General features: G+C 36.4%; 1 protein-coding gene across 6 annotated transcripts in view; it reads left to right on the plus strand.

Annotated features, from left to right (window-relative positions):
• LOC140340406 (transcriptional enhancer factor TEF-1-like) overlaps window positions 1–24,036 on the plus strand; it is a 55,723-nt gene extending 31,687 nt beyond the window's left edge. For 3 of the 6 annotated variants that reach the window (XM_072425587.1, XM_072425588.1, XM_072425589.1), the window contains exons 3-13: window positions 5,479–5,543; window positions 6,906–6,968; window positions 9,179–9,190; window positions 15,589–15,723; window positions 16,363–16,421; window positions 17,034–17,098; window positions 17,783–17,916; window positions 18,029–18,202; window positions 18,612–18,752; window positions 19,602–19,754; window positions 20,348–24,036. In XM_072425587.1, the coding sequence (XP_072281688.1) occupies window positions 5,479–5,543; window positions 6,906–6,968; window positions 9,179–9,190; window positions 15,589–15,723; window positions 16,363–16,421; window positions 17,034–17,098; window positions 17,783–17,916; window positions 18,029–18,202; window positions 18,612–18,752; window positions 19,602–19,754; window positions 20,348–20,461 (1,115 nt within the window). In that variant the 3' untranslated portion in view covers window positions 20,462–24,036. The remainder of the gene's footprint in view (window positions 1–5,478; window positions 5,544–6,905; window positions 6,969–9,178; window positions 9,191–15,588; window positions 15,724–16,362; window positions 16,422–17,033; window positions 17,099–17,782; window positions 17,917–18,028; window positions 18,203–18,611; window positions 18,753–19,601; window positions 19,755–20,347) is intronic. The other 3 variants (XM_072425590.1, XM_072425591.1, XM_072425592.1) reach the window with 3 other exon arrangements.
• Window positions 24,037–24,859: the final 823 nt, after the last annotated feature.

The raw sequence follows: 24,859 nt of genomic DNA on the forward strand, positions 1-24,859 counted from the left end.
ACCAACACACAAACGCTCTGCTTGGGTATGCAACACAAAGATTGTGCTTGGTATATACAAGTACTGCTATGAACATGGTGTCTGTGTTTTCTGTCCCATTGTTTCAACTGTTCCATTACCTTTCCATTAGTAGGGAGGACTGTTCCATGAAAGCATTTAGGAGAATAGCTGTAAGGGGGCTCAAGCATGCCATTCTATTAACTAGGAGCTCAGTAATGATACTGAGACCTTTTTGGTGTGTCAAGGAATCATAGGTAGGCATTGGAAACATGTTGCATGCCCTAGTTTTGATTGTCCACCAATGGGTTAAAAGCAGGGCAGACAGTGACGGAGAAGTCTGACTCATGCACATAATTGTTTTAAGACTTGGAAGGAGGAGCAGGTTACCTAGTTAAACCTGCTGTGTGCGTGTGAAAACAAGCCCGGATAACTGTAATACTCTGTTTTCAACTTTGCCAGTCCACATGGCTTTAAGTGATAATACGCTTATCCAAAGGCAAAAAAGAAAAAGTTCTGCTAGCTTTCTCCCAGTGGAGCAGACCGGATAAACGCTTTGGCTGTGTGTAAAAATACTGGACAGGTGCCGCAGCTCACCACCTGCCTCGAATTTGACGGACATTACACATCAGGCCTGGGAAGCTGTTTGCTGACATTTGCTTCAGGCACAGTAAACCTATTGAGTGAGAAAGAAAGCAGCCGTTTAAACAGAACCTGTTCTACCCTCTGTTTGGGAGAAGAACAGCTACACTGCATGCTCTATTAACTTGGCTACAGACAGCCTAACCCTTTACAAGACAGAATGAAATAGATCTGTTAGGGACAACCATAGAATACCCCAGGTCAATTCTTTGAAGACACTACTAATTTTGTAGTAAGGCCCATAGAACATTTCTTCCCAGTAGTTATGAGTCTATTGGAACAGCAGCCCCCATTGACCTGAATGGCTTCACATGGGATAATGCCCATATGAATATCGTGCCAAAAAAGGGCATGTTTTGTATAAAGTGGAGAGATTTGCCCTTGCTTCCTGTCCTGCAGATATGTTAACAGGCAATAGGGAAAGGCTAGAGAGTCATTACATCGGAACAGGAGGTACAGGTAAATCTAAGGGCAGTATTTCACTTACAACCAGATTTTATAGAGAAAAAAAAACAATTGGATCTGGAGCAAATTTAGCAGCTGGCTGATTGTAAGATACCACATTTTTATGTCATTTTTATTTTTTATGGATAATAGGACTTTCTAATCAGTTGTAAATAAATTGGATGTGTTTATATATATATATATTGATGAAAAGAAAACATGCCTCATTTGTACAAATGACTGAATACATCTGCTCATCATTATCATTGAACATTTTTCTCAAAAAATAATCAATGAGCAGAAAATTATTATGTTATGAGACTTTTACCTAATCAACAGAAGTAAATCTGCTGTAAATATAGTAAGCCTTACAAAACTCCTGATAGCTGTAAAACTCAACAAGAGTCCCAATTTTTCCCCACTCTTTCCAAAACTAAAAGTTATTTGGCTTCACATAACACTTTAACTTTTATTGAAATTTCTCAGTTTAGGTGTAACACTCAGTTAAAAGATGGCTGTAAACCACAGCAAACTTTAGTTAACCAGCGACCTGTACATTTACTAACGTTCTCTATGTTGTCTAAATCCAGAAAACTGCTTTGCAGTGCTTACTATGGGTAAGTGCAGGAAATCGCTTCAGTTGGGGAGCTTAACACTCATGTACTCATCTCACTACACCATTGAACTAAGCCAGGATAACTAAAGAGGTGGTTTGAATCATGGAGTTAATAAGCAGCGGCTGCTTTTGGAAGGCTCAGTTTATGGTTTGTTTGAACTCCAGTGTTTCCTCCAGACTGTAGATTTGGCTTGGTGCAACTTTCAGCCTTGCTATTGCTATATTTGGTCACTGATGTGTTGTGACTTGTCTAGTTAAGGGGGTTGGTTGTGTTTGCCCTGCAGCTCTGCTCTTAAACAGGGTGGGGGGGTGAAACAGATGTACTAGTGGATGACCAAATGGTGGACTCACATGGCAGCTGTGACAATATTGGTTCTTGTCCTCCAGCATGTTATAGACATAAGTCTTAAATGTTATACGTAGTTCAGCAATCTCAAGTTAATACAAAAATCAGTTATGTCTGTCAGTTTTCAATTTTCTATTACAAGCTAAATTCAGTAAATCTCAAACTACTGTCCCATGTATGCTTTTCAACAGCTTGGCACCCCCATTCAAATATGTGGACATCGTGCAGGAATTTAGTGCATGGAAAGCTTCTTAGCCACACATGGTGCAATGAAAAGTATCTTCAATATACTGTTTTTTGCCAGGCATGTCATACTCAAATAACACTGTTAACAATGGAGCTGGGACTACATACGTTTTACTGAGAACTGCACCTTAAATAGATAAAATCATATTGCCTTCTTTAGGCTCCACTAAAGCCAACATTCTGAAGGTTATTTTTAAATGGTTGAATTTTTTTTAGGATGTTTTGTCTATTATTTGAATTTGTATATTATAAAACACTCTGGTGCTGTAAAATAGTGAAAGGTAACATTATTATAATGAGTCTGTGAGATTTCTGATTTTATATAGATTTAAAGAGTTAAGGCTGCCAGTGCTGCTTACTACCTCCCCTGACTAAAATGTGAATGTTCATCTGAATTCCTAGACCCACCATGTATTTCTGAACAGTTAGATTGTGCATTTACCTCTGGCAAATCTCAGAAAGTTTAAAGACAGCTTTAGTCCTCCCAGAACTAAAGTGTGAATGGAGTCCTGCAGATCAGATCACCCAATGATACTCTATGATCAGTCACACATGTTTTATCTTCTTTCCTACCAAGGCCCTTATGGGGCGTATTTAATTTTTTTAATTACGGACCTGGACCAATTAGGTTGATAAGAAAACTTCCAAAATTGTTTCAGGTCAGTGACTCCTAATGGATAAAGGCAGTCCTGAAGGCAGTGGACCAACAACTGCCAGTCAACCAGCATTTGAAAACAAATGCTAAATATTATGCAACATTTCTATGTGATTATTATTGGAGATTCTGTTGCAGTGTAATGTAAAGTGTAAGTGTTGGAATTGTATATGGATGTTATGTTGACTGTTGACATCTCTGGCAGAGAACTGGCCTGGATATAGGTACTATAAAGTTAGGTATTTTTCTCTTCGTTTTAGTGTTCGGTCTTCCTTACTTTCTTATTTCTTGCCTAGGTAGGGATAACATGTATGCTGTCCTCCTCCAGCATAGGGATATTTACATTACATGTCACAGAGGGCAGTCCCTTTCAAACTCTTAAAATCCCAGAATATTTCAATTTTTATGCCAGATCTCTCTTTCTCTGTATGTGTGAGATCTGGTGTGGTGTAGAAGTAGACTTGCTAAGGAATCTGGAAGAGAAGGTCGGCATTGCGCCTTGAGATGAAACTTACACTTAGAGAGCAGCAGGTGAGAGGGGGACAACGCTGGTAATGGCAGACTGCTTTTTAAGCATTTAGCATGGCACAGTTGTTGGGTATGTGTTTACCTTCTACATGCCATTGTCTTTTCTTTAAACCCTTAACTCACTGCAGTGTCCTTAAATGATGTAGGGCACCAGAGGAAGAAACCAGTGTACAGCAGAGGACATGGGCATCAGACACTCCCAGGAGTGTGAAATGCTGAACAGCTATTTAGTATAGTATAGTAAGCGTCCATATTTCTCAGAGTAGGTTTTATATCGCCACTGGCCTACTCCTCTACAAATACCAATTACCTGGTTGTCATGCATATCCCAATGTCTTTATTTCTTTTGAGTTACTTACCTGCAGAAAATAAGCAGGCCTTGAGTTTGGACTTCACTGCCTAGACTTCATACTTGTCTTAGGTTAGACAAGACAGAACACTAGAATTTTCAGACTTTCGACAGTGACAACCTCTATATTTCTCCCATGTCCAATGATTAATAAAAGATTAGGGTATATCACGGTATTACCCACACACATCCTCTCCCTCTAGAAGAATGTGCTCTCTTCACCTGGGTTCCTTCAAATGTGGGATGTTGACAATCATTTTTAAGCAGAAACCTGACACCTATTTGTTTCAAACCCTAAACACGATTCTAAATTTAATTTACCGGTTCTTACCTGCTTTGTTACTGAACACTCAGGGTCATTTATTTTACTTTTCCTTCAATTAACTGCTGTCATGGCTCACATGACATTACTTTCAAAAGGGCACCCCAGGTGCAGCCGCCTCCACCTATTTTGCCTGTAGCCATGTGCATGTAGTCTGCTCCCTGCAGTTTGACAAAAGATAATGCGGAGCTCAGGGACCCTTATCTCCCCCCCCAGGGGCAGGGAGGGAAGGTGTTTTGAAAACACCACCTTACTGACCCTGCAGATGAACAAAGTTGAAAGGCTGAAAGTGGCTCCTGCATTAACTTAACAAATAAAATGGGGAAAATGCAAAGGTTTGTTTAGCGTTAAACACTACTGCCATTTAGTGATCACTCACTAAACTTGTTCAAGATCTAAATCTTCGTTGGCTCTTTCAGTTTTCTAATGACTTACGGCATCTCTTGTTTCCTTCACTCTGTGTAAATACATTTTTTATTTGCATTCTAGTATTCATAACTAACCTTTTAAAGGAACAAGGGTCAGCAAACTTTTTTGGCTACTAGGCCATTTTAGGTCAAGAAGGCACACTAGGCCTGACTCTCTCACTGATGGCTCTGCCCCCACCAGGAACGCCCCTGAAAGGAAATCCCTCTCCTCCGCAATGCATACGGAGGAGAGGGAATGTCTCCTTACCCCAGCGGCAGAAGTGTTAACGCCGGCCGCGGTAAATAGGGAAGGGATGCATAACAATGAGGCTCAAGAGCCACATGCGGCTCCGGAGCCGCAGGTTGCCGACCCCTGCCGGTCGGGATTAAGCCGATCAACCAGGGGGGCGTTAGGCCGGAACGGACTACTGGCTAGGCCGTATCTGGCCTAAAGACCGAAGTTTGTTGACCCGTTTTAGAATATAGAAATGTGATATCCATAAATCACAAGAACACCATAGGCAGTAATGGTGACTATGCCATTGTTATCTGCCTAACTTTTTCCTTGGGCACAAAAGTTCAGGGTATTTTAATCAGCCCCAGTCAGCCGATCTTAGAAAAAAGGAGAGTGATGGGCTGCTTGAGATTCTAGACAATTGTTTTCTTGGTACATGGACTAGCATACTCTTGTTACTTTAACCCATAAGAAAAAAGACCATAAATTATATTTTTCCTTCATTTTTGGTATTTGCGCTTTGATTATTTTTTTATTTTATGTTACCAAATTTTTATTGTTTGTTCTTTTTTTGTTTCCTCTTGATTCTGTCTTCATTCATTTTTTTCTGCTATGCATCCTTTGTGAATTTTCTGAAAACTTTCTCACACTCTTTCATTTGCTCTTTCAATCCCCTTTTCCTGTTTCCCAGGCCGCAATGAGTTAATTGCCAGATATATAAAACTACGGACAGGAAAGACGCGCACAAGGAAACAGGTAAGTTAGAAATGTCATTTTTTTTATTTTTTTTTGAAAGTCCGTTATTTATATCCCATTTAGGAATTAATATGCAGCTCTTGTGGACCATTAACTTTTATTCCAAATGGCACATTGTCATGTATCAGTTTCCAGAAATAAAGAACCTGGGCATGCAGGGCCTATTCATAAAGTAGCATACTTTTCCTGACTCTTTAATAATGTTAGTAAGTATATTAAAGCACAACTTTCCTGAAAGACACATTGAGGCTGCCATTGCAAATCCATTTCTAAAAGTGCTATGTGCTTGGCTACTATACTGACCAGCTGAGTGCAACAAAGCCACTGGCATGAAATCTCTAAAGCCAGACATGCTTGTATGTATATATGTAAAGTTCCAGGTAAGGAACACAAAATGATAATTAGCACAAGTGCAAACTTGTCAACCAGAAAACTTGAATTTGCAAGATAAGTAACAATAGCAACCCCCTTGTGATTTTAAATTAAAATTAAAGAATAAGCAGTCAGAGCCCTATTTAATTTCTAATATACACAAAAAAAATGATAGAAAATGATCGCTATGGCTAATGGGTAGAGTGAAAATGAAAAGACCTACGACATTAGGACAAGAGGAAGGTAAACTTCACTCCCATTGAATCCAAAGAGTTCCAATACCATTGGCTTGGTAACAAAATTATACATGCTATCCCTTAAAGTTAAGTTTAGATTTTTATTAGGACATAACAACAATCTAAAGATATTAAAACCAATGGTTACTTGTTTTACTATCTTTTAAATGTGCACAGAAGCAGTTGCACAGCATTTCGACATTTAGAGCTTGATGTAGTTTTCAAGCTAAGAAACTGTGACAACTTTTATTTCTTTTTTAAATCACAGATCATATAGTTACTGGTTTATTCTTTAATCTTTGTATATCTTTTCTTAGATTGCCACCAGGTGGATGAAAGGGGTTTTACATTTCTCATATTTTTAGGATCTTTGTTTCAAATTAGGATCCTTCAAATAAAGAATATATTCAAGCAGGACTCAAGACATCTATGTTAAACTGGCTAGTAATTGGTGCAGTATTTCCAGGTATAGCAAAGTGGCTTTTATATGTAAACATGACTATGCTGTCCTTAGCAAGTTAATTCTTTAAGTTCCTCAACTTGTTTTTAAAAGACAAACTGGAATGGGCAAATCAAATGTCTTACCTAGGACATTTGAATGAATGGGTCCTTCTGTTCTTGGCATTAAAATAACGCATTTGCAATAAAGAAAGCCTTTGTATTTTTTTATAATTGCAGTTTAAAGTTTTGACATGAACATGCTGTGCATTTGGGTCTTATAAGCAACAATTAACACAATTTTCTATCTCTTTAGGTATCAAGTCACATACAAGTTCTAGCACGAAGGAAGTCTCGGGAGATCCAATCCAAGCTTAAGGTAAGTAGGAAACTTGCACCTTATCTTCTGGCTTCAGTCTCCGCTTACGCCTGCATCATGGCCCCATGCTGCATTGTATATTACTCTGCTTTTGTGCCTGTATTCTGACCTGCCTGCATTATGTATGGCTATGCTTCTGCTCCAGACAGGATAGACACGCATGTTAATACCAGCATTAGGCCGGAGTAGATCAATGTGTGGCAGAAGCTGACCATCCATTGAATGATCTGTAAACCCAGGGCCTTATTTATTTGTCATTTATGGTGATCATCTGGCAGCAAGTTTTTATGGGTTCTTAGGGTAGGGGTCTTCTGAGCCAAGGCAGAAGAAAGTAATTTTTTTTCCTTTTTTATTTATTAGTAAAATCAAGCATTTTCCTATGTTAAAAAAAAAAAATATGTAGGTGTTTTGAATAGTTAGATGTCACAGTTTTATCAACATGTTTTGTTAGATACTGGATTGTATTTTTATTAGGACTAATTATGTATGTTCTTTAAAGATTAATTTAATTTTTTTTTCATTTTTGCTAATGTTACTATTATTTAAATTAATAAATACCCAATATTTTTTGACATTTTTTTAATTCTCCCAAAGTATGGGATGTGTACCACTGGTGATATCCACACAATTTATTTTGTAAAAGGTATGGTGTCTTGACTTGAATGGTGACTTGGTTTGTTTACCCTGTGTTGTTTAGGTCATTGTAGTATATACACCTGTAACATGTAATACATAATAATTACCATTAAATCCAAACTTGATTGGTATTTCTTTACGCAGATTTATGATTTCATGATTCATAACATATTACTAGTTTTACAAAACAATTTATTTTATTTAAAAAAAGAACAAGTAAACAGAAGTATTTATGTCAAGAATGCCATACCTAAGGCTATCAGATATTGTATTGTGCCATGTCTTGCCATAAAAGTGTGCCGAGGTTGTTGCCATTCATGCATTGATAAAAGAAAATAAATTAGGTTGCACCTAATTTGCCCAGTCCTATGTTACAGGATGGCCTTTAGTTGTTTCTGCAGTGATGAAAAATGTCTCAGTTTTTTCAACTAATGTTTTAAAACCAGGTGTTACAAAATGGGTAATGGGGTCTGCTATGGTGTAAAGGAAGATTTAAGCTGATTAAAATAAAGATGAGTAGGTGGCTGGAATTATCTATTCAAGCGAGGCAAAGAACTTTGTCAGATCATTAGAAAGAATTAAGCCTTGGCAGCAGAAGAAGAATCTGAAGTCAAGCAGCTAATACTGTTACTGTTCTGCAATATAGGAAAGCTTTTTTTAAAAAATCTGAAAAGCATTGACCCTCATCATAGAATCCTCATCTGGCACCTTACAATTAATCCAAAACCTATACATTCTTTACAAGTGCTGCAATAATTGTGTGCATAGCCATCTGAAAAAGGGTGTTCTTTTTTGTATAAATTTCTCCTCCTTTTTGTTTAAACAAAAAGCTGTGGTTCCCACTGCACAAATATCCTCACAAAGCCTATGTCACATTTCCTGTCATGTTAGACCCCATATTTTTGTGGTCCGCTGTTGCACCCTTGTTTTATTATAAAATAGTAGGGCTTTCCATTCGTGTCACCCTGATGTTAAAGTTTTATCTTTGGTTAGCAGTTTGTTCCAAACTGATCTGTCCTGCCTTTAAAGCTATATTTGATTTCTGTTTTGCTTTGCCTGGCATTTGTTATGAATAAGTCTAAATGTCTAATGTCGTAAAAACACCTTCTCAGAAGAGCAGCACCATTGACTATTAACATCACAGTGTGAATTATAACATTTCATCTCATGCTTATATTACCGAATATTTATCCTTGCTCTCTATCCAGCTAAGTTACACATTTTCTGCACTCTTCAATTCTTCCTTTACTGTGTCCTTTTCACAGTAATAACATTTTTTGACTGAACTTCTCTTCTTTCTGCCCCTAACCACCTTATAGCTGTCCATTGTCTCTGTCTTGATATGATCACGATCATGATATTCTTAAAAATTGTTTCCATTCTGTTGTTCATTTAAAGCACATGTATAATTGTATTGATTCACATTTCCGCTCTCTTCCTACTGTTTCTCTCTGTGTCTCCCTTCCCTTCACACATACCTTTTCCATTCCATTCTGTGCAACTTCCCTTCCTCCCTCCATGTGGACTGCAACTTTCCTGTTCTCCGCTCTGGATGACAATCTCTTTGTGTCCAGGCTATGAACATGGTAAGTTGGTGTTTTAGCCTCTTAATATGGTCCTCTTCATTTTTTGATGTGGGTTGTATTTGTGTTGCATTAAATAGAACAAAATGTACCCTTATAGCTTTGCTGCTGCAACAAATAAAATTTGTGAACTCTTAATACTAGTTTAGAAACAAAGGCACCTCATTGTCAGAAAGCCCATTTAATTTATATTAACCTGTGTTTTGTTTTTGTTTTTTTTTGTGATCTGCACAGCCTGATTTGTGGATTTCCCATATTTCTTTGGAATAAGTCTTTGTTCACATGACTCCAATCTGTGCAGCTACCTTCTTATCCCTAAAGAGCATATTTATAAAGCAGTGAATGTTACATCCACCAAATATCACTGCAGGTAAATCTTCCTGGAGCATGAGTCCTAATTTACAAGGAATAATAAACCACCTGTAGATTTTTGGTATATGGTCATATCCACTACTTTATGAACATTCATTTTGTAAGTTAGGGCCACAGTGAGCTTGATAAAAGCACCAGTGGGCAAACTGATTTGTTTTGTCACAGGCCAAGATTTGAGGTTGTACTGGTACTGGTTTATGTAAGAATAATCTCTGTACCCCATGTCAGTTTATTAAAGCATGAAGTACAATAAAAGCAGTTTAAAAATTAATATTCTAAAAAAATCCATACTCTGCAAAATCTGTGTGCTAGGCACAGTCATGAGGAATTGTTTATTATACAGTTGTTGACTTTACAGTTTTTGTTAAATTTGCAGTCTAGCACTGTATGCTAATCTCAGAACAATGATAATGAAAATTTTAACCTGAAGCCTAAAATATCTATGTTAAAATGATGCAAATAATACAAAAGTCCCTTTGAGAAAATGGACCACATACTTGGGTCAGTAGTACTGCTCCTGGTACTTGGGCAAACTTTTTCTGGGATTGTTAGATAGCAGACCCTACTGAATCTATATTATGGTCTACCAAATGTATGTTATATTATCATAAACACAACACAATTAGATAATTATATGAAAATAAAAAAAGTTTGGCTGAGGTAAAAAATAGCCTACAGCACTATGTCTATGGCTGTTTTGCTGATCACCTGACTTCAATAATTATAAAATGGCTGACTTGAGTATGATGATCAGCCTAGTGTCCCATAATGGCTGCTTAGGTTCCTCGGTTGACTTCATTATTACAGGACACCATAGTTTCTTGTAGTACATAGGTCTGGACAGGTAGGTACAGTAGGTATAAATCTGATTCTTTCACAAGGTATTGCTTTTGAAGGTTTTAGCACCACCTGCCATGTTTGCTTTAAATAGGTATTCTTAGTGTTCAGGGCTCCTTGAGGGAGGCAGGTTGTGGATATGCATTGTTACAGCTCCGTCATCTGGTTTCTGTACAACAGGACAATAATAACAAAGCCTATACTTATTGGTAATAATATGAAGCACATTCGTTTGAAATAACCTGTTAGTGTCATGGGCTTCAGAAGCTTGTATTTCTAGCTTAACTGGTTTTGATACATTTGTTTTCAAGACCTTGATTTTGCTTGTGTAGTTGGTTTGTTTGTGTTTAGCTTTTTGTGCTTTAAAACTGAGATCATTTTATAGGTGATCTCCCATGAATCTTTATTTTTATACATGTTAAAAGTGATTGAAAAATGTAAAATCTTAGCAACTTTTTAATACTAGTTTGTATAAATATAAAGTGAACACGTTACATTTCATGTGTAGGTTCTGCTTTCTGCCTAGTAGTACTGCAAAAGCAACTGTGCCTTGGGATTTCTGTCTTTCATGCAAGTGTTTGGGTAGAGCTGAACAGAATGAAAACGAACAGTTTAACTTTAGTGTGTAACTACGGTATAACCTTTAACTAAAATAAAAAGGAGAATTTGCAAAAAAAAAAAAAATGTCCAGTACACACTATCAGTAATGCAGCCTAAAATGATCATGTGTGATTATTTCGGGTGACAATTTGGAAATGATGTCTGTACAAATTGTTCTGTGGAGGAAGGAGAAGAGCGAGGGGCCCCACAGTGCTGGTATACAATAGTACAACAATAGCTGTTAGAGGATGATTTTTGATGTCCCAACACTAATGCACTTTTTAATGACCTTGCGAGACACCTGTATACACTCTAGATTTTTGTTGTATTTGATCAGACGAAAAAGTTTGACATTTGGGGTGTCCAAATTGTAGAATGCATATAGACTCCAAGAACCAGGTACATCTTTGGGTGGCAGGCTTTGCAACATCCGGGGCTCTGATGCAAAGACATAACAGCTCTTCACCTACAGTTATTCTTTTCATTTTTAGCCTTGCATGCTATTGCTAGCAGGCAGGAACTTTACTGTCGAAGGGACTAGCTATGTCCCTTTTGCAATAAAACCTACCAGCCTGTTGCCAATTTTCAATATAATGTACCCTGTGCTGCACATACGCAGCTTTGTTTATGATCTTGGCATAGCTGTCAGGAATAAATGAACACATGTTCAGGATTTGCATCTTTCCTGCCTGGCTAATTAAGATAGTCACAGATCCCAAACCCAGAAGTGGACCAGGGGAAAATGCTGGCACTGGAGTGGCGAGTTTTGTTACAAAAAATACATAAATTGCAATCAGGCAGGTAAGTTTTTTTTTTTTTTTTTTTTTTTTTTTTTTTTTTTTTTTTTTTTTTTTTGCAGAAGAAATATTGCCTGTACCTTCTGCACTAAATAATGAGTAAAGGTAATCTTTCCCACATAACTTAAATGTACTCAAATAGCAGTACACCTTCAAGCAAAATATCTATATATTCATCCAGCTGAAGGTGATAGACATCATTTTTTTATGATTTTACTTGCTAAAAAATGTCATTTTGAAAAATGTTAGTCCCTTTATTGCCAGAAGCACTCAGACTTGGCTAACACAGACTGAATGACGCAAAACAAAGTTATTAGAAAGAAGTAGAAAAATAGGATATCAGAGGGACATATTTCTTTCAAGTTAAGGTTCTTTCTTTCAGTGGTATTAAGAATTCGTTTTTAGCCATTTTAGTACACATCAAAAATATTATTCTACCCTGGGAGGTTAGACAGTCTTGTTACTTACTTCTTTATTCTGAACTGTCATTTTATTTTTATTTTAGCCAGCAAACTTCAGACCCTAAAGCTACGTACACACTTCCAATTATTATCGTTTGTAAACGAACGACGAACGATCCTGCACGATATCTGCGAACAATCGTATAGCACCGATCCTGTACATACAGATAACGACACGATCGTTCAAAGATATTGTACACACGTATATATACACACAGTATATATATATATATATATATATATATATATATATATATATATTACATACACTCACATACACAATACAGCCGGTATCGATCAAATGTTCGTTCATCGCGCATGCTCGATCACTGAACGACCGTACACACGATAGATGGTCAACGATCGTCGTCCAATCCGATCTGCCGGTCCGGTCGTTCATTTCCAACGACTATCCTCGTTCGTCGGCGTCGTTGGTTACTTTTTTTACAAACGATTTTTGGCCAATCGGTCGTTCGTCGTTCGTTCGTCCATTTCCAACGATAAAAATTGGACGTGTGTACGCAGCTTTAGATGTAAAGTTTCCCTAAGTAATGTCAGGCAAGGACTATGTGGTTTGTGTTGGCATTTTGTCCTGGCCCCTTTTACTGAACCCAATCTGGAAACACATATAGTACTGAAAATTCTACAAATGGTTTGTTTATGCGGGGATGAGCATCTGGGGTTCAGGCAGATTGGGCATATAAAAGTTTGTGGAATCCTGAATAGTAGCATTTCCTGTAATTTGAGAAGCCACATTTTTTGCAATATTAAATGTTGCCTGAGCAGTATTTATCCATAACTAATTGATTACCCGGCATTGCCCAGGTATTTATTTATTGCAATCCTATATTATACAGGAAAATGAATCAAATAAAACTATAGTGTTCAATCAAAGAAAGTTTTTTTTTTTTTACACGCTGACCCCTGCTCTAGATGTAGCAGCTCTTTCTCTCATTTCCTGTATTCAGGTGTCATGCTGCTGTTCTGTCTCAGAAGCTCAAGATGAAGTAGCTCTTTCTATCATTTCCTGTAGTTGGGTGTCACACTGTTGTACTGTCTCTGAAGCTCTAGATGAAGTAGCTCTTTCTCTCATTTTCTGTAGTCCAGTCTCACGCTGTTGTACTGTTTCTGAAGCTCTAGATGTACTAGCTCTATCTCTCTAATCCTGTAGTTGGGCCTCATGCTATTGTAGTGTCTCTGAAGCTCTAGATGTAGTGGCTCTCTCATGCAGCGTGGCAAGTCTTCTAATCCTGTCCTCGGGATTTTCTTGTCTACGGTTTTGTTTATTTTTTTGCCTTTGATTGCACTCTGCCAATAGCCTTACGTTTTCTCGGGCATTATTACAGTCCAAAAAAAAGGTAAAAAAGTATGTAAGCAAAAGGCACACTGTCACTGAGCAATACATACATACATATACATACATACATACATACATACATACATACATATACTACAGCGCGGTACAAAGATCAGTGGTGCACTTACATGAGTCTGAGTCTTATGTCTAGCAAGTTTGGTTTAAATGTCCCGATGCATTTCTGAGTGATGGTGGAACATAGCAAGTTTGGTTGAAATGTCTCCATGTGTTTCCTAGTGTTCACATACACACACACATTATATATATATATTATATATAGCCATACGTATAGCAAGTTTGGTTCAAATGTCTCCATGCATTTTCGATGCTGGGAACATACACACAAACATACATACAATTTTCTATATATAGGCAAAGTAAAAACACAAGTTTTCCCATGGTGTCAATAAACGGAGATCGCTATCTGCTATTCACTTTACAGGGAACCGTTTTTTTTTTTTTTTTTTACTCCTTTATAAAATAAAGGTTTTTGTATAGAGATTGTGGTGTCATACATGACTAAGAAAGAGGCCAGTCACATGGCCTAAAGTGGTCGGGCTATCCTTTTGTCACTTTTTTTTCTACCATTCAATAAAATGTTTACATTTTTGGAGATAAAATAGTTAAAGGTTGGATCCTCTGTATTATTTTGTTTGCTGTTTTTGTCCATGCTGGGGAAATTTACCCTCTGAATTTTTGCCATTGACTAGTGTCAGAGGAAATATAGGAAAACCCCATTGAATTGCTTCCCTCCCTCACCCTGTTTTGTTTTCTTTTGGTGTTGCAGTGAAACAGTAGTACTCTGCATGACTTTGTTGTGGTTGGATAAACGATCCTATATAGGAAGTGGGATCTTTGAATTACATTTTTTATTGGTTGCTTAAACAAACCACTTCCTCAAAAGACAAAAACAAAACAAAAAAAACACAAATGCAATTAATAAATTGATTCTGTTTTCTTTTTTTGCAGCTATTTAATATTGTGAACCCTTAGAAAAAGAAAATCACAGATTTTTGTCTCTTTTAAAGTAAATGTGATCGTGAAAGTCAAAATAGGTTTATTTAACTTCCATCCACCCATTACCCTAAGAATAAGGGCTATCCTTGGCTTTGTATTCCCAAGATGAATACCCTGCATTTCTGGGTAGTGGGCGGGGGGGGGGGGGGGGTATGACTCCCTCCCCGTGCTGTCACATAGTTATGGCAAGAGTACACCTTTACATAGAAAAATCACGGGTTTACTTTAAGAAAAATATGCTCTAGTCACCATTATTGATATGTAATGAAGGCAAAAGTTTAAAGACATCAGCATGACCTGGTTTACAGCCAAACAGGAGTCTCAAAACAGGGAGTTAAACCTTTGGTCTTTAAAAGGGTCTGCTTTCTTTGTTTTGGGAAGCCAGTAACCACTGTGTTACAGTTAGGAAATACCCTGAATATGGCATTTTGAACATCATAGTTTCTAATCAGAAACTATTAAAATTCAGTTAGGACTAGAATGGCTATCCCCATTTTGTGTGCACACTGGGTTAAATACATTACATACCAATATAGAAAAAATGTTGACTAATCGTATAGAAAAAAATACTTTGTTAAATGTGTTAACATTATTAGAATGTCCATTTTGCGTACATAAACAAATTGCCTGTATGGTAACAAGCTTTTCTACATAATGATTCTGTTTTATCTAGCATTTAGTTAAAGTTTGTATTGTGCTGTCCATATTTTTTTTTTTAATAACATTATTAAATTTGTCCACCAAGGCCCTTTGTTATCACTGATAAAATAAATGAAACCCTAACTTTTATTTGTCTAGGATAAGCCCTTATTTGCTGAACATGATTATATTTTGTGTGCTGAACTGTGTAAATATATTACAGTAGATGTAGTTTACAGCCATAGTAAAATAAATATATAATATTGTTTTATTCTGGTTTGTGCATACTTAAGTTTATGTTGTTTTATACTCATGTTTCAGGATCAGGTAGCGAAAGATAAAGCTCTACAGAGTATGGCAGCAATGTCCTCAGCACAACTAGTCTCTGCAACAGCCATACAGAATAAACTGGGGGTACCCAGTATATCACAGACCCCATTCCCTCCCACCGCTGGGGTAAGTGTTTGCAGTGTTTTATTTCATGCTCTTTTTAAACAAAGTTTCAGGCACATTTTTTTTAAATATATTTAGGAAGCTTAGTAGCTTCTGCCAGGTTTTCTGTATCAGAGTGAAAGACTCCCCCCCCCCTAAATCTAATGGGGGATTCCAGACCTTTCGTCACTGTACCCAAAGCTTTAAAAAATAGCTAGTGTTTTTCTGTAATTTAAAATCCTCAATTTTACTTTATGATGAAAGCATCTGCATAGCCCAATCATTTCGGAGTATTTACGAGTATGTTACATATGTATTATGTTGCATACATGTATATAATACATTCACTAAAACACCCTTTTGTTTGGCCAAGGATTGAAAGGGAATACAATCACTGCCCATGCATGGAATACAGGGTGCTCTGCGATAGGCTGTGGAAAGAAAAATGAAAGCAAGCCATTGCTCTCACTGTTTGCTGACGTTTAACTATGTCCCTTTCTTCATATGCACACTGAGAGGGAAAGTTGGGAGGGAAGGACACCAGTAGTAGCTGGTGGTAGTAAAAAAAAAAAAAAAAAAAAAATGTTTTTTAAGTACAGATAATTGATTTGTCATAAACATGAGATCAATATGATAACCACTATTTTTCATACTTTTGTCTAGTCTCCAGAATTTTTCCAGTTCTGGCCTGGAGGACCTGGCCAGCCCCGACCGACACAAGAGTAAGTACTTACGCATTTTGTCATTTAGTCTTTATTGTCTTGAAATAAATTACATTATTTACAGAATATGGTTTTGCTGGAAATGCATGCATAAAATAAGTATGTTTTATATATATGAAATTGCACTATGAAATGGTAGCCATTGTGTGATAAATCAGTCTACGAATCTAGACATCAATGTGCATATTTATGGCCTTTTTGAATGTTTAGAGGGCTTTAACCAAACTCTTTAAAAAGTAGATGTGGGCTACCCAGGTCAGTTTGTCAGTTGGGATTTAGCAAACCAAAAGTGTAATCCAATGACACTTTTGTTTTTCCATTTCATGGTATAGAAGTTGTAATTGTACTGTGTCACAATTGTATCAGTGATACCTAGTGAACTAACGCACAGTATACTACTGCCTGAGCCCCAATCATGCTGTAAATGTTGGCAAAAACATAGATATCAATACTGAAAATTGATCTTCTGACGCTGTCAATTTTGTTTCTGTGATTTTTTTTTTTTTCCAATTACACTGCTTCATTGGACAGAACAAAGCATTAAAGGTGACTTTGTTTTCAAATTTACCATTTTATTTATATTCATTTTATTATTTGTATTGTTTTCTTTAGTGTTAAGCCGTTTTCCCAGCCTCCATACCCCCTGCAGCCTGCTGCCCCCCCTCCTGCTGTACCAGGTACAGATTTTTTTTCCTGCCTTTTGTTGTGACAGTTTTACATTTTCCCCAAAATCTTTTCTTTACATTTTCAGTCCTCTCTTTTGACTCTTGTTTTGTTTCCTTCTTCTGGTTAAAAATTTTAACTTTTGCATTATTGTGGTAATTCTTTGCATGAAGATAATTCCAGATCGATAACAAGACTGGCTTTTATAAATTTAACTGACTCGCCAACGTGTCAGTTGACAAAAGCATAACTTGTGGAATCTTCAGTATCTTGTGGTAAATGGGGAGTTATGTGGAGCCAAAATAACACATAACACATGGGGGGATAATATAATTTATGGCTAACAAAACATTTAATATCTCATCCTATGCAAAAAAAAAGAATTTCAATTAACATATTTTATATTTTCTAAATACTATCTTTTTTATGTAAAAACAACTATTAGGAAAAAATATCAATAAAAGTAAAAAGGCTTATGTGTAGTTGTCAGTGTGCTTTGGTGCTTATTGGTTGTTTTTAATATTATTCATTTTTATAAACTGCATATGTATATTTTTAGCTTTTCTGCACATTACTTTTTAAATGTGACATTGTATTGGTAAATTAACGTATGCGGCATTACCTTGTCTTGTATCTACATTACTTTTAGGTTTTTTTTTTAGCATTTCCTTTAACTTGAGTTTCCCATGACTTTTAAGGTTATAATGCCAGTCCTGCCAGCCTGTCTCCGGTACCTACTGGACCTGCATGGCAAGGCCGCTCTATTGGCACACCTAAGCTACGTTTAGTGGAATTCATGGCCTTTATGGAGCAACAGGGAGAACCTGATGCAGTAAGTACAATCCATAGTAGAGTTTGTTAGATGTCACAAAACTAGATTTCTACACACAACAGTGAACAGTACAAACCAATTTAAAGTATATGATGTAATTTTCTTTCCACAGTACAACAAGCATCTGTATGTACATATTAGCCAGTCGAATCCCTCTTATAGTGATGCATTACTGGAGTCTGTTGATGTGCGTCAGATTTACGACAAGTTTCCTGAGAAAAAGGGAGGTCTTAAAGAACTGTATGAAAAAGGGCCACCCAATGCCTTCTTTTTAGTCAAGTTCTGGGTAAGCATTGTCACACATTTAATTAATTAAATATTTGTAGAAACTGCAGATCTATCATTTCACACTGATTGTTTTTATTTGATAAATTTGCAATGCTCATCTTAGTGAAGAGCTTTTTTTTAGCACTATAGGCCTCTCAGATAAGTTAATGGTTCAGTTTTGGAAAAACAACACATTTTGGGGAAATATTGTTTGTTGCATTATGGAACTAAATGTGAGAGATGACTCCTCCCTAAGTAAAAATGGCTATATACCAGATTTCAATAATAGAACTTAGCAGTTTAAAATCTTTTAAATGTAAGAAAATATATATTGATTAATCCAATTGTTGGAAAATTTTTGTAAATATAATTATATAAAGTTGTCATTTATTTATTTATTTATTTATATTACTGCATTGTTTTATCAGGCTGATCTCAATACTAGCATTCAGGACGAACCTGGTATATTCTATGGTGTGAGCAGCCAGTATGAGAGCCCAGAAAATATGACCATCACCTGTTCCTCCAAAGTCTGTTCCTTTGGAAAGCAAGTAGTGGAAAAAGTAGAGGTGAGTAATCATTGTCTTCTACTCAAGCAAGAAAATTTTCTTTCTAACTTAGGTTAAACTGAAAATTGGGGTATTTGTTTCAGCCATAGAGATTATATCTGTCCCTGTGGCTAATAACACATGATGTTCCTCTACATAGGAAGCTTTGGGGAAAATGGGTCCTATTGAATGTAAGTTTTGTAGTTCTTCCACAAATAAGTGATTTCTTGCTCTGTATGATGATCAGTATCCACAAACTGCTGCTAAATGTGATGGGCTGTTCAATAGCATTATAAAAGTTAAGGAAGCACAAAGTGACAACTTATTACTTTAAATTTACAACGGACCCTCATCTGTATGCAAGGAGAGTTTTCCTTCTCTCTGCTTCAACTTGAGCTCAGGGGCATCCTTTTAGAATCTCAAACTGCAGTTTGGACATCTTTGTTGCCCCGTGAAACAACCTATTGTTATAAGGAATGGTAAGCTTTCTCTTGCACCTAATTTAGGTTTCCTCGTAATATGTACCCCACTTCTCTAGACTGCTTTTGTGCAGATAATTTTCTCTACTTTTGAAATGACTGCAGGTACTTGCTCCAATGCAGGTACTTGTTCAAAGGTGCTTGCTCCAATAGACTACATTCAATAATCAATTTTAAGTGGCTGGTTTTGCTTTAAGTTTGTGTTACTATACTAGATTTCATGCACAAGTGCTAACTGTAATTGCATACTTGTGATCCTTATTTGTAGAAAGTTGGGCCCCCATATGCCAAACCAGTAGATTTTCCTGTTCTCCTGGGAGTTTCCTTTTAATAAACTTGTAATGTAATATATTGCCCTCATTTAGATATTCCTATTCTTTCTTGCTCACAGACAGAGTATGCTCGTTTTGAAAATGGCCGCTTTCTTTATCGCATTCATCGCTCGCCCATGTGTGAATATCTCATAAACTTCATCCACAAATTGAAGCAACTTCCAGAAAAATATATGATGAACAGCGTGTTAGAAAACTTTACCATACTACAGGTAAAAATGTTTTTAACACTTAACCTCTTTGCTCATGAGCCAGTTGCTTGCATATTGGCAAAAGGTATTTTTATTTGTTTTCAGTTAGTTCAGTTAGTAGTTTTCTTTGTTTGCAGTTAGTACTTAGATATGTGCCCTTTAAATAGAATAGTATAAAAGAAGGATGTGTGCACCTTTAAATTACTCAGACTGTAATAACACAGACCTCAGATTGATTGTATTGGTGAAAGTGGACCTACATTGGTTATATATGAAAACTGTCTCATTGTAGGCAGAATGGCAACTGGCTACATGTAAAGCTGATGTTTTGGTTTCAGTAGTTTCATTCTCGCATCTTAAACTTGCATGAATATAATTGGTTGAACAAGTTGTATGACAGATAGCTAAGCAACTAAGGGGCATACTCATTCTGGGTCAGTGATTCAGAAGGTAATACAAGCAAAGGATCAGAACACCAACCAGGCAAGCAGTCTTTTTTTTTCAGAACAAGTCAGAAATGTCAGTTTATATATTCTCTCAGTAAGCTCCTCTTTTCTTTAAAATAACAAAACATAATGCACTAAACTATTTTTTTTGTTTTGTTTTTTATTCAGGTTGTTACAAATCGAGATACTCAAGAATTGCTCCTCTGCATAGCTTACGTATTTGAAGTGTCCACAAGTGAACATGGAGCTCAGCATCACATTTACAGGCTGGTGAAAGACTGAGCTGTAAAAAAACCCTTCCCTTTGTGGGACTTAACTGTGTTTGGCAGTCTCCGAAGCATCTCACATTCTTCTTAAGCCTCTAAATCTTTTTGCAAGGTGAAGAGACTTGGGGAAAACGGGGATGGAACTCCTAAATGGAAAAAGCATGGACATGAGGGGAAGGGCCATCAAACCACAAAGACCTCACCCTAACAGAAACTTCTGTGTTATGTTTTGAGCCAAAAGGAATATATATAAATATCTATATATATATAAATATATATATAAATATGTTTGTGTGTGAAACAGTTTCCCAACCTGGAAAACTATGTAGAAGCCACAACTGTCATAAGGTGTTCTTGTTTTATTTTTAATGTTATTTTTATTTTTTAAATATGTTGCTGCCAAGTGCATCAGTTCATGGTACGGCGCCATTTTTATGAGAAGTCTGCAGAGGATTGTGTGGGATAGGAGATTTGTATTAACACTCCTTGTCTCACTATTTTATTTTTTTTTTCTCAAACCTAGCTTTTTGTACCCCACTGAAATTTAACTCCTGCACTTTCTGCGTCAGAACTTTGTAGCTATATCCATCATAATAGCCCACTAATTGTTCTTTTTTGCTTTTAAATGGCTTGCACAGTATTTTAATCTGGTTCACGTTTTAACCTCATGTTGCGTGTGGCCAGCTCATAATATTAAGAGATCCTATTTAACATATCAGGGAGTAGCAGAAAGCAAATTCTACTGTGTGGGTTTAATGCACCTTTTTGGTCTTCGATGAGTGAAAGTTAACAATGTTGGTGCATTTAATCTTCAATATGGACTTGTATAGTTTTTTTTTTTTTTAATGGAAATGCGGAAGGTGGTATATAATGTGACACACTAATGGTTAGTTAAGCAGTTTTCCTTCTTGCCAAGAAAGTTTTGGTTAAAGGCCAAAGTGAATTGACTTTTGGTTCTTGACTATTTTGTTTTGTATGCATGAAAGACCAATAGATGTTCATTTTCTGTTTTCAAGTAAAATTGGGAGCTTCCAACAAGTGTTACTATGGCACTTTTAACAAGTTACCCTGAGCACAAACAAAGACTTATCACAAAGACAAATGCTGAAGACCTTTGGTATTGACCAACTGGACTTTCGTAAAGCAGGACTGAAGAAAAGTGTATTGTGACTCTCGCCCTCTTGTGTCAATTCAATGTCTAAAATTTAAAGTGGAAAATTACATATATTTTTGTGTATTGAAAAAACAAGATTTTTTTCCTGAGTGGATTAAATATTGTTATAGAAATAATGTTCTTACCTGGCAGCCCATTATCTGCATATCTTGCCCTTCTTTTTAAAGAAAGGACAGTTTTTTTTTTTTTTTTTTTTTGTTTTTTTTGAGCATGGTAAGATTTGGTCCTTTTCACTGCTGCGTGCTGATTGTCTTTTTAAGTGGTAAAGTTAAATTTGTCAGCATTTCATGTTATTGATATGCAATATTTGTGTCTCATCTCTGCAAACTGTACACAGGGCATTTAATCATCCACATTTGTAGAGCTTAGAAGTACTGTAATAGTTTAAATGGGTCCCTACAGCACCTGTGAACTTGCTTATATAAGCCACTACTGTCATATGCATGCACTCATTCTTGATGCATTAAAGGTAGATGTCAGTAGCTTTAGGTCACCTTTTGTTTTGTGATTGAAAAAATTCCAGAGGTACCCATAAATAGGACAGGTCTGTTGTCCAACACATGCCATTTCAAAGGTTGAAAACACATATGCAGCGGGTTACAGCCGGGGACAATAATTCTAATCAGGACCAAAGTTGCTGGATTTTCAGGCAATCTGTTGTTGGAGTAAGCATTGTTCAGCAACTGCATTATAATAACAATAAAAAAACAATGTTCTCAAAATCATAATGTTTAATTTGACTGCCATCTGTAGTTTATGGGTACCTTAAAATAAGATTAGCTCTTATACATCAGATCTATCAAACCAAAGACATACAATCTATGGTTAGCTACTGATCTTCTCTTTAGGACTGCATAGTTCAAGGCTTCCATTTTGTGAATCTTTAACAATGTGCCATATTCATTCTTGATGCATAGGTAATTTTATTCAGAATCCCTATTTACTATAATGAAGTTGGGTGACCAGGTTACAGACAGTTTTATTATTGAATGTGCGTTTATTGTGCTATTATTGGGATTATGAAAGTTTGTAAAGCTAGACAGAAGTGTGGAAAAAGCACTGCATAAAAAGGGTATTTAATTTTTATTGTTTTTATCATTGACATAGGTTTGTCCTAAATAGATTGGCTTGTGTCACATTTTGTCCTCTGTTTGGAACCTAAGGTTTATCCAGCAGATATATGTTTTAATTAAAAACAACACATACACAAAAGGAAGCACATACTTTTTTTTCTTAAATGCAGAAAATAAAAACTTTAGTAGAAACACAAGAAAAAACCAAAACAAAATCGCTTATGAAACTTCCCTATGAAGAGAGCAGCAGCAGTAACATTCGTAAATACATACATAAAATGTGTGTGCTTTGCTATAACATAAGGTTTTTGACCTGCATATGTGCAAACTCTTTATTAAAAAGCCTTGGATTTATTATTCCCAAGCTTTCCCACAGGCCTTTCTGGTTCAGGTCCCTCCAAAATCCTATATACTCGCAAGAAAACATTGGTAACAAAACTCAATGTAAATCAAGTATCTTACATTTTGTCAAGCTCTGAAAAATAAAGCATGCCCATTTGCCATTTTTAGTTTTTCATGCATATGTTAAAGTCTGCTTCCTGCTTTCCTTCCCTTTTAAATTTCCAGGCTGCATGCCATTGTTTCCCCTAAATATAATTCCCCTAAATATTTATCATTGATGTAACTTAAGGATGGCCCTATGTCAATCACTTATTGGCTGCCTAATATTTGTGTGGATCCCACAATGGTTAACATATTATATAGGAGTTACCTCTGCTCTTTTATATTTTTCAAACATGTGAAACCTTTATGATTATTGAAGGATTTTACACTGCTATGTGATCCTTTCATTCCAAGTGCACTGAAATATATCAAGGCACATGGCAACCGAAAAATGTTTTGTTTATCAGTGTTTCTGCAGCCCTCCTGACCTAATTCTACAGATTCTCCTTTGAGCATTTAGATATTTATTGAGTTTGCCCACATGCTAAAAACTCCAGCAGTCTTGTCTGTATAAATTGGCATTTGGATCATACCCAACCTTGATAAAATTGCAAAATTGGAAAGAATATACAAAGGGTTCTCTGAACTGTGAATGGCAATATCTTTTCCAATATCTTCCTAAAAGTTCCCTGCTGATAACATTACTAGAACCCAAAACATTTTTGGGACAGTGATAGAATTGGAAAGAAAAGGATAATAATGTATGTGCCTTGTAGACCTATTTGCCATGGGGTTTGCCTTCTCTCTATCACTCCAAAACAATTTCAGGAAATGCTTTGTTTGCTTTGATATTTGGGAAAACAATTGTACACAGGAGGAAATTAACAGTGGACTTCAATGTATACCCATGTTTGTATTGTGAACAAAACTTTCTTAGTATATAAAATTATTTTACAAAAATGTGGTAGTTTTATTTGTATGCATTCATTGACTGGGAAAGCAAAATATATATGGGTCTCCCACAACTTTTATGATTTATTTTGGATTCAAGTGGGAATGGCTAAGATCCTTTGTCAGTTTTACTGCTCTCATGTCTTAAAAAGTAACTCTTCCTCCAAAGCTACATACACACATCAGATAATTGTCACCTGAGATGACTGGTTGTGCTTGTCTCAAATGTCTGACATGTGTATAGCATTCCCCAAAGTGTCTTTTATCAATTTGCCCTAGGAACAAGGCAGTGATTTCCTATGAAGGTGCCACTAGGTTGTCCTTCCCCCACCCCCTTCTCCATTTAATAGAACACTGCTATGTGCACATTGCTTATTCACTCATTTATCACTGGAAACAATTACAAAAGATCATTTCCAGCAAGAGTTTTTTGACATCTGTATAGGTCTGTCTGATTAAGCACCCATTTGCACATGCTGGTGCATGTGCAATGACATTCATCAATAGCATCCTACACCTTTCTATATGTATTAAATAAAAAAAGTTTTAAAGAACTACTTTTGTCTGGCTCTTATGCCAGTTTAATTGCTTCAGTTCTTTTCGTAACGTGCCTAAACCAAATTTCTTCATTTTTAGTCTAGGTCAGTAACTAAAAACATTTTAAAACTAGGCAACTAGCATTTTAGAAGTACATTAACAGGCTCTGTCCTTTAAATTTCTTTCATTGGTTGTCTGTAAAAACTCCTGGGCTGCATTCTTAGGCTGCGTACACATGTGCAATAATTGTCATTGGAAACGAACGATCCACGAAAAATCGTTCGATAATTGTTTA

Source organism: Pyxicephalus adspersus, chromosome 11, assembly GCF_032062135.1.
Source record: "Pyxicephalus adspersus chromosome 11, UCB_Pads_2.0, whole genome shotgun sequence".
In the NCBI taxonomy this organism is placed as follows: domain Eukaryota; kingdom Metazoa; phylum Chordata; class Amphibia; order Anura; family Pyxicephalidae; genus Pyxicephalus; species Pyxicephalus adspersus.